The sequence below is a fragment of the Nicotiana sylvestris genome, chromosome 9 (assembly GCF_000393655.2).
Source record: "Nicotiana sylvestris chromosome 9, ASM39365v2, whole genome shotgun sequence".
NCBI lineage: Eukaryota > Viridiplantae > Streptophyta > Magnoliopsida > Solanales > Solanaceae > Nicotiana > Nicotiana sylvestris.
Window position 1 is genome coordinate 108,195,054 of NC_091065.1, and position 11,005 is coordinate 108,206,058.

An 11,005-nucleotide genomic window follows, 5' to 3' on the forward strand; every position below is an offset into this window, starting at 1 on the left:
CAAGTTAAAGTGGCACCAAAAGAAGGAACATGTGATGGAACAGGTTCTTCCATCCAGGGCAACCTGACAGGGGAACTGATCAAAGAGGAACTGAAACCAATCCCCTAAAGGAACTTGTTTATGACCCTGTTCCTCAGCAACTAAATATGGGAGAAATATCAAGCAGAAATCAGTTGGTTGTGAAACCTCACAAGTATCAAAGTTCTCATCCCATTGAGAATATAATTACTGATCCAACCTCTGGAGTTAAAACTGGATCACAATTAAAGAATCTGTGTACTTTTGATGCTTTCCTATCTCTTATTGAACCTAAAAATGTTGTTGAGGCTTTGCAGGATGTAGATTGGGTAAATACAATCTGCAACAATATGAACTCAATCAGTTCAAGATAAGTCAAGTTTGACATCTAGTTCCAAGACCTAGAGACAGATTAGTAATTGGCACAAAATGGGTCTTCAGAAACAAGCTTGATGAAGATGGAACAGTTACAAGAAACAAGGCAAGACTGGTGGTACAAGGTTACAACCAAGATGAGGGTATAGATTATGATGAGACCTTTGCTCCAGTTGCAAGACTGGAGGCAATAAAACTCCTCATAGCCTTTGCAGCACACATGGAATTCACTCTTTATCAGATGGATGTCAAAAGTGCCTTCCTTAATTGCTACTTAAAAGAAGAAGTGTTTGTTAAACAACCTCCAGTGTTTGAGAGCAAGGAATGTCCTGAACATGTGTACAAATTAGACAAGGCTCTCTATGGACTCAAGTAGGCTCCTAAAGCATGGTATGAACGATTGTCCAAATTTCTGCTTGAACATGGCTACAAAAGAGGTAAAATTGACAGTACTCTATTCTTGATGGAAAAAAGGTAAGGATCTTCTTGTGGTACAAATATATGTTGATGCCATAATTTTTGGGGAAACCACTGACAAACTAAGTAAGGATTTTGCCAAATTAATGGGGAGTGAGTTTGAAATGAGTATGATGGGTGAGCTTAACTTTTTCTTATGCTTACAGATCAAACAAAACCCAAATGGAACCATGATCCATCAGCAGAAATATGCAAAAGAGTTGATCAAAAAGTTTAAAATGGATGAATCAAAGGAAATATACACCCCCATTGCAACTGCCACTAAATTAGACATATATGAACCTGGTTCATCTGTTGATCAGAAGTTATATAGGGGTATGATTGGTTCACTTTTGTATCTTACTTCCAGCAGACCTGACATAGTTTTCAGTGTAGGGCTTTGTGCTCGTTTTCAGGCTAATCCAAAGGAATATCGCTTGACTGATGTCAAGAGGATATTAAGATATTTGAAAGGCACTATTGATATGTGTCTTTAGTACCCCATGGGGAGTAATTTCAATCTAGTAGGGTATGCTGATGCTGACTATGCAGGTTTCCCTGTGGATAGAAAGAGCACCTCAGGTATGGCTCATTTTCTTGGTTCATGTCTTGTATCATGGGCCACTAAAAAGCAGAATTCAGTGGCCTTATCCACTGCTGAAGCTGAATATGTTGCTGCTGCCTCTTGTTGTGCTCAATTGTTGTGGATCAAACAACAGCTGATAGATTTTGGCATTGAAGTTGGCTGCAGTCCCATCTTCTGTGACAACACTAGTGCTATAAGTATGACAAAGAACCCTATTCATCATAAGAGGACTAAGCACATAGATGTTAGATACCACTTCTTAAGAGATAACTATGAGAAAGGATTGATCTCCATAGAATTCTGTGCTACAGATAAACAAATTGCTGACATCTTCACTAAAGCACTGAGTAGAGAAAACTTTGAGAGAAACAAATTGGAATTAGAGATGATTAAGATCACCTAATAGGACCAGCTCAGAATGCACAATGAAAAAAAAAACTGAAAGAAAAAACTGAGAAAAAAAAAATTGGCTAGGAAATCTGAATTTGTGTAAATATCAAGATTAATTTTTACTCAGCTTCATACTGTAATTAGTATACTCCCATGACATGTGTTAATATGACTCACTAATCTCTTACAAAATTTTCTCTATTATGGTAAATTGCGGCATGGTCAAGAGAATTCTAAATAACGAACCTGGTTCATCAATATGGGTTCATCTGAAAGCTAAGGTATATTTTCTATACTTTGCACAATTAGAAATATAAATATTTAAATCATGAGAAGAAGTCCTATAATTTGTTCAATTCCTTAGAAAATTCTATCAGTTAGTTTTGAACCAGTTTCGTCAGCCTTAGAACTCTAAACCACAAAAAATGCCTAAAATTTAGGGAAGCCTAACCGCTCCTTCAAACCTGAAATTTTAGGTTGATTAGACCTCTAATTGACCACTGCCAAGGCTGCCGTTATACATTAAATGTGTATTTCTTTTTAAATACACATCATTACCTCCTGCCATCTCCATAATTCTAAACTGTCAAAAATTCCTCTTCACTTCCACTTGCTTTCTTCACCAAAATTCTAACTCACCAATTCTCCCAAGAAAACAATGATCATGAAAAACCCACAATATAATCCTGGAACTCCTCCACCACCCACTCCCTCTAATTCATCTACCCCTTATCTACCTTGTACATCTCCAAAACCCAGGCTGAGAAGGGTGAAAATGCTTGCTCGGTAAATAGTAGCGTCTGGGGTTCTCTCAAAGAAATTAAATGAGAAATTAAAGGCAAGCTAGGTCCAAGACTCCGACTCCAACTCTGATTCTGAGTCATACAAATCGGCTAGTGAGGCGGAATGACCTGGGTCTTCTGACTCTGAAAAGACTCAAGAATCCCCTTCTAAGGTAAGTTCTTCTGAAAATGTAGAAACTAGGTTTGTTCTGGTTAGGCCTGTCAGGGATGTTGAATACCTGAGTTACGAAGGAGTGGAGGTAAAAAAAAATCTGAAAAGAAAAAGAGAGAGAGGGTGCATATGGTTAAGAGAAGGGAAATGGGAAAAGAGTGGTTGATCATTCACCCACTGCTGATTTATCTATGCTTGCTATCTATGGGATTGAACAAGAAAATATAGAAGAGAGTGGCAAGAAGTCAGGGGGAAGTGGTTCTGGTGAAGTTGCTGGAGGGTTAGTTAATCTAAGCACACAAGGAGATGAACCTGGTTCATCCACTAAAGAGACCTTAACAGACCTGTTGAAAATGATTGGGGCAAGTTATGATCCAAAGAAATGAAGAACTCCCACACCAAAAGCCCCAAGTGCTCCTAAACCCTCCAAGAAAAGAAAGGCTTCATCCCCAACAACTACTGAAATTTCATTGCCAAATAGAAGAGCTACAAGAAATAGGGTGAAACAGAGTGAGAGTGATCTCCAAAAGGCTCTAGCTGAGAGTAAGAAGAAAAAATGGCTAAAGGAAAATGGAAGGTTGGAGAGTCCTCAGAGGCTGTGGAAGTTGAGGAGATGGAACATGTCCATCAGGAGGAAGTTCCAACAATGGAGGTTCAGACCCCCAAGCCCAAAAAGCCCAAGACTTCTTCCAAGAAGTCTGCCTCCGTGTCTGAGGCTGCTGAACCTTCATTATCCAAAAGGACAAGGTCTGCAGTGAAAAGTAGACAAGTACGAATTCCTGAAGATGGGGAATGGAGTGGAGAAGAAGAAGAAGATGAGTCTGATGGTGAACAAGACAAGCTTTCCATGTTTGGCAAAAGAAAGATTTTGAAGGGTAGATTGCTAAAAGACCTGGTAGAACCAGGAATGATGAAACTGGTGGATGCCTTAGCTACTCAGGGGTGGAAGGACCTGGTCCTTCAGATTGATGGTAGGCTAGCCAGGAATGAGATCATTGAGTTCATGGCAAATGCAGAGGTTAAGGATGGCAAGGTTAGCATCCTGTGAAAGGAGTTCAAGTGTCCTTTGATGCAGAAAAACTCGGAGAGATCCTTGATATACCCTCTGAAGGGTTTGATGACTATACAAGGCAAATGTGGCCTTATCTGGACTCCCTTCCTAATGCCCTTGACAGTACCGGGAGGTTCTATGATGCTGAAGATGTGAATGAGGCTAGGGCTATTCAGAAGAGTGAAATGAGGCCACAACACAAAGTCTTGTTTGAATTTGTCAACAAGTGCCTACTACCCAGGCAGGAGAGAAGGCATATTGCAAACTATATGGACCTAGTTTTTATGGAGTGCCTGGAAAGTGGAAGGCAAATTAATTGACCTGCATTCATCATCAAGCTGCTGGACAGGGTCATTAATGGCTCCAAGACTCATGCTACCCCCTATGGCTTTATTCTGACTAAGATTCTGGATAGGTGTAATGTGTCTTTGAAGAAATGGGAAATGGCCTCAAGCAAGGATCAATTTGGCATTAACACTCTGATTGCTTGTGACTATTTAGTCAATGCCATCCAAAAATGAACCTGATTCATCCAAGAAGACTCCTATCAACAGTAAGGTCAGGTCTCTTGTTCAGGAATGTGAAGCCAAAGATGCTGAGATAGCTAGGCTCAAGGCTCGTGTGGCAGAGGTGGAGTTTGAGAGGGATGCTCTCAGAACTGAGCTTACCAAGGAAAAGGAGAAGAATGATGGAATTCTTCACAATATGCTGAATCTTCTCCAAGCCCAAAACCAACCCTCTAGCTCCCCCAAGCCTTAGGAATTCTAGCTTTTGTCTCCTAAACCTGTCTAGTACCTTTAGTGACCCGGATTAAGGATTTTTCTATCTTTTTTGCTCATGTTTTAAATGTTTTTTGCTTTGTGGTTGTGGATTGTGGTAGCATATCCTCTATCAATGATATCTACTGTTTTTGCTCTTGTTCAATGTTAATCTTTCCTTGATAGTTTAAATATATTTGCTTGATTACTGATGATTAAACCATGATTGCACTTGCAGTTTCCCCAGTGGCCATGAGTACTTATTAAAAATCTGGGACTCACACTTTGTATGCAACTTTTCGATGATGCCAAAAGGGGGAAGAGATTGTGTTTTACACATTCTGAATAAGTGATGTTTATAACCTAATTAACCTGGTCCTTGATGATAAGTGAATTTTCTCATCTTTGTATTGATGGTTAAACTGAGTTCTTACAGGATCCAAGTAAGTAGAAAGCACAGAGTTTGTCATCATTAAAAAGTGGGAATTTATTGGCCCAAGAACAGGTGAAATTTTGATGATTGACAAAAGAACTCAGACATGGATCAGGTCCATCTTGTGAAGCATAGTCATGATCAACCTTTGCATGTGAGATGCACGTGAAAGAGATAAATCTAACTGATCGAGAAGTAATATCTCCTGATCTGATCGAAAAGGTTGCATATTGGATAAGGAGAGAAAGACTCCTTACATGAAGAGAACACAATATAGGAAGAAAATAGTGTTAGAGTTTGAGATCACCTTGAACTCTTCTACGATAGAAGAGTAGCATTTAAATCCCAATCAATCTCTGATTACTAACCTATTAAATGTCAGTGTTGTTCTCTTTTACAGGGAATGCACATAAGCAGAAGTTAAACTTAAATTGAGAGCAAAAGAGCAAGGCGATTTTGCAAGCAATTTATGTGTGATTTGAGTGTGCAGTCCTGAAGCTACTTGAACGAGATAGAAGAACCAGTTCCATGTGTCTATCTTTTATTCTAGTTCAATTGTAGTAGGTGATTTTACATTGTACCTTTCAGTTTTCATAGAAGCAATTGTATTAGGTACCTAGCGTGTTCAAGTTAGAGTTAACTTGAAGTTGTCGCAACAGTTGAGACTGTGTGCCACAACGGGATTAGAGTTAATCCTTAGGTTTACAAAGAGTTTTTGTAAATACTGATTTGGCTCAGTGATTTTAGTGGAAGTTTGGAAAAATCCTACTGAGTAGTAGGTCGTGGTTTTTTCACCTTTTGAGCCAGGTGTTTTCCACGTAAAAATCTATGTGTTCTTTATTTTCTTTACTTATTATTCCGCAAACAGTAATAGTTGGAACACATAGAAGAACCAGGTCCTTCTATAGTTCAGTTAAATGAAAATTGGGTACCACACAAATCACCCCTCTTATGTGGTATTGACGTTTAAAACATTAGATGTGATTGTGATATTTCTATCTTTAATATGAGGTTTCAGAATTTAGTCTTGAGAAAGAAGAACATCGTGACAGGGAGCGGTTTACTCCTTTAAGTAGGATAATCAAACTAGTAGACTACGGATACTGAACCTCACAACTCCCAATTTCCAAACAAACCAACTTTTCTAGCTTAGGCCTTAAGAGTAAAGAGAATAAAATAAGTTGCCGATACTAATTTTACAAGCATAATACCATTCACAAATCACAAAGAGAAGAAGAATAACGAAGCAACAGTGCAAGAAATTCGGTATAAAACAGGATCATGGCAGAGCACAAATACTGTCCGAGTCCCTTTCAAATATTCTATATAAATTAAAACTCATTCATGTATACGATTCTTTTCAATATTGCTCTCTTTTTTATTTACGCATGACAAATTGGCAATTAGTGCCCCTTAGTGGTCTCTTTGTTGGAGTGGGGAAAAAAGGGCTCAAAAGAAGTTCGAGTGGCACAACAGTGGGTGTTTACCTAATAATCCCATTCCTATTCCAACATACAAGGGTTAGAGGTTCTATAAATTAGCTTCAACTCTTCATGAAGTAGTCATCATCGAATCAAAGCCATCATATCCTTTGGATCATACGTTATTTGTATCCTGTAGGAGCAGGAAGCTGTCGAGCTAGCTTCTTTCCTACAAGATTTTCATCTGCCAGGTAATTAAATTAAAGCATAGTACTGCTTGAGTTTTAGCTAGCCTTTTGTGTGGCAAACACTCCCTCCCTTTCATTTGATCGAGTACGGACTTTCGAAAAAATATACTACTACAACTTTTGTAACTTTTAAGGCATTTATGACATATCGTTAAAGGTAAAATGAAAAGTTAAAAGTTTACATATTTTCAGATATAGAAAGGTGACATTTCTTGAAATCAAAGGACGGAGTTATAACTGGACAAAGGGTAGTTAGTTGAATATATGTATATATATACTTTGTCACTGCCTTGAACAGACTAAAAAGGAAAGAATACCATATAAATTAGGGCAGCATGGCTCCGTCACTGTCTCTAAAAAGGAAAGAATACCATATAAATTATGGCGGCCGCTGTCCTATCTTTATTGGAACTCCAAATGTTTTATCCGGTACTCCTATGTGTGCGTTGAGAGTTATTTAAGCCTGCCGGTTAATATGCCTTAATTCGTTGGTCGTCTCTGATTCTTAGTCCCTTAATTTAATTTCCAGCATAGCAACAATTAACATGAGATGTTTACTGTTCGTTTACATGGACTTTTTTGCTTTTACCTGATTTGCTACTAGCGTGTTATACTTATGGCAGGAGTGTAGAGTAGTATATTTTGATCCCTCCACTTAACTCATCCACTTTGTATAGTTGTATTATCGAACATATTTTGTTTCTCTCTTTTTCTTCTTCTTAATTTTGCTTGAAGAATCTATAGAAAATATTCACTTGGTTTATAAAAAATGTAAAAAAGGTGAACCTATAAAAATTTGTTTAAAAATTTATGCGCACATAGTAAGTTCTACTATTTCTTAGGAGTATTTAATTAGTTATTTTAAGTGGACTAGATGTATAGTCATTGTGGAAACTAAACTTTTGTCACCAAGAATTATGGTAAGATCAATGTGATCCCTCCGTGCTTAATTAGAGGTTTCGAATTGGTAGGAAGCACTTTCCCTTTTAATGGACCTTACAAACAAAAGTTGGAATTAATCGAGGCCCCCAATAAAAATATCTAATACCGAATTGAAAACCATAAAAAAACCAAACTATTATCCTTTGTTCTTTTTTAGCTCAGCAAGTATATTTTCGGGTAATGATTCTAGTGAAGGTGTTCTTTGACATTCCTTAGTGATAGTAACTTCTCCCTCAAATTAACTCTTGTTTTTTACCTACGTACCATCACTTTTTTTGTATTCACAATGCATTGCGAAATATGAGTAATATGTTATTATTCTCTGTATTTCTTTTAACTAATGTTTTTTTGTTGAATTACCTGTGAAAGCATATATATACCCACTAGTAAAGGTAATTTCAAGCAAAGCATATGTTTCATAATTAAGAGACTTGTACGATTTCAGTGAATACAATATATGAGCACACTGACATTTCAAAACATTTTGGCAGGTAACAGCGACCTAGCTATATACTCTTGAAAATGGAATCCATTGCACGATCCAACAGTCTTAAGTACGAGTGCCTGCTGTTTGGTATGCATGACTACTGTAACTCAACTAACTAGTAGACTGTCAAACACATATTGTAGATCTCATTTATTCATTAATTATTATACAAAATACATTAATTATCGCTAAAGATTTTTTTCTTCTTTAAAATGTATATATATTTTTCCCAGATATGGATGACACTTTGTATCCGCTGAGCTCAGGTCTCAACTTAGCTTGTCGCAAAAATCTAGAAGGTATAGTTTCCCTTGTCATGTGCAGTTAAGTGTGTGTGTGTATATATATATATATATATATGTAGTAATTGTTGGCTTATTAATTAACATTTCATTCCAGAGTTTATGTTGCATTACCTGGATATTGAAGAAACCGAAGTGCCAAAGATGTGCTTGGAGCTATATAGGGAGCACGGGACAACAATGGCTGGCTTGAAGGTTAATTATATATACACTACATATATAAACTATATATCATACTATTTAGGAAGTAAAATGATTAATGTTCCTTCGACTGCAATTTTTTCAAATGCTTTTTAAATGTTTTAAATTATTAACAATCTAAGTATTGATTCTTCTCACCTAATTAATTATCAAATATGTACTAATTACTTCCAAACATACCACATGGTATTTGCAGGAGCTAGGATACGAATTTGACAACGATAAATTTCATGGTTTGGTGCATGGAAGATTGCCGTACGATGAAGTGCTAAAGCCTGATCCACTGCTGAGGAACCTCCTCCTTTCCATGCCACAGCGCAAAATAGTACGTAAGTAATTAATCCTTCGCAATAATTCTATCCCCCGATCATTACCAACAGTTTTGATGCTTTAATTAGCTACTAGCTATAATTAGGGACCGTCAGCGATTGGTGGTCAGTTGAACATTAATGCTTTAATGGATACAGATTTTCACAAACGGGGATAAAGCGCATGCTATTCGAGTCCTCACTAAGATGGGCTTGGCAGATTGTTTTGAAGGTATTATATGCTTCGAGACTCTAAATCCTCCTCAAGAAAATATAATTATGAGTATCAAGTCTCAAATAAAAGGCAGGGCGAACAAGTTGCTAAACCTCGCATCTTATGTAAGCCTTCGCTGGAAGCAATGGAGGCTGCTATTCGAATTGCAAACGTTGATCCAAAGAAAACTGTAATATACTCATCTCTCTACTTATAATTACCTCTCATACATGTGCCTACTTAACTATCTCAAAGTATACTCAGTGTAGGCTAAATATTAGTCGCTCCATTTCAATTTAGATGATGTAGTTTGGCTTAATAAAAAATTAATAATAACAAAAAATACTTTTGAAATATGTGATTCTAAAAGTTTAAGGGGCAAAAGCTTTGTGAGACCATTATATTTTTTGTGGCTATAAAAGTTTCTCATTAAAGTTAAATTATTTCTTAATATAGAAATGTGTAATTCTTTTTGGAATATACTAATAAAAAAAGTATGTCATTTAAATTGAAATAGAGGGAGTACTTTTTATACATATATGTCAAATCTTAAATATTTTTAATAATAAGTGAAGTTCCTAACTTGGTGTATCCTTAAGATTGAGCATGAACGTAAATTTCCTCTTTCTCCTTTTAGATTTTTTTCGATGACAGTGCTCGGAACATAGCAAGTGGCAAACAAGCTGGACTGCATACCGTAATTGTAAGCTCTCACTTGCTTTTTCTTTCCAGCGATCATATCAAGAGTATAATGAGTAGTTTAAAATTAAATTATTTGTTTTATATAGCGAAAATGGAATAAGAGAGTATACGAATAACTAATTTCAAAAGAAAAAAAATCATGTGCCAATTCAACTTATATATTGGTATTGCGGGATAGCTCATGTGAGCTTCCTGCTGCATGCCTTCGGTGGAGAGTTCAAACCTCAGCAATAGCTATGGATCAGAATACCCTACCCCAAATTAATGTAATAACAAAAATTAAAGTTTTAAAAAATCTCACCTATGTCTGGTACAATATTAATTAACAGGAGTGAGTATTTCTTAGCATGATTATTATGATTATTTTGGTGCAGGTGGGAACCTCGAGTTTAGTGGCAGGAGCAGATCACGCATTGAGGAGCATACACAACATAAAAGAAGCCATTCCTCATATATGGGAAGAAGATGGAGAATATCCAGATCAGCTTCAAGTTATCCAATCCAATGCCGCAGAATTAACTGTTGTACAAGCATAACGTACTCCATGCATGAATTTCTAGAAAGAAATATATATTTGCGTGAAATTAAATAAGCCATTATATATCCAGTGTGATATATATATATATATATATATACACTCTAATCTACAGCGAGTTTGAGTTTCTTACAAACCACTATTTGCAGCTCTTTGTACATAGTAAGTATTTCAATACGATATGAAACAATCAAATTACAAATTAACGTTTAAATTAAAGGATCATAATCCTTAGAGTAGGAGAAAGTAAAATAGTTGGCCGTTGCACAAGAATGAATTCCCTTCAACTCCCCCCCCCCCCCCAACCATCATTACTGACTAACAAGATTGCCAATTATTACTGACGCTAACTCTTAGAAGTGCGCTTCATCAAATAATTAAATACATATTAATTATATAAGATGTTAATAAAACAATTAGGATCTTAGATATTAGTTATTCAAATTTTTTTTAAAATATTTTAATAATCAAATATGTATTCATATTCACACGTTATATCTTAAATAACAAACGAGGCCTTAGATTATTCATGCTTAATAATTTTTAATCTTCAAAACTGAGTTAATTACTTCAAGCTATGCAAACACTACGCCTTTGCGTTTGACTTTTGCTTCGTTTTTAAGA

The 11,005-nt window shown here is 36.4% G+C and overlaps 1 protein-coding gene across 1 annotated transcript; it reads left to right on the forward strand.

Moving 5' to 3' along the window:
* The first annotated feature begins 6,576 nt into the window (after nucleotides 1–6,576).
* Nucleotides 6,577–10,635, forward strand: LOC104212210 (uncharacterized protein C24B11.05). The gene is given in 9 exon segments (XM_009761426.2): nucleotides 6,577–6,693; nucleotides 8,124–8,206; nucleotides 8,353–8,418; nucleotides 8,519–8,616; nucleotides 8,819–8,947; nucleotides 9,090–9,201; nucleotides 9,204–9,334; nucleotides 9,782–9,847; nucleotides 10,221–10,635. Coding segments are annotated over 8 exon segments (816 nt in total). The 5' UTR covers nucleotides 6,577–6,693; nucleotides 8,124–8,154; the 3' UTR covers nucleotides 10,383–10,635.
* Nucleotides 10,636–11,005: the final 370 nt, after the last annotated feature.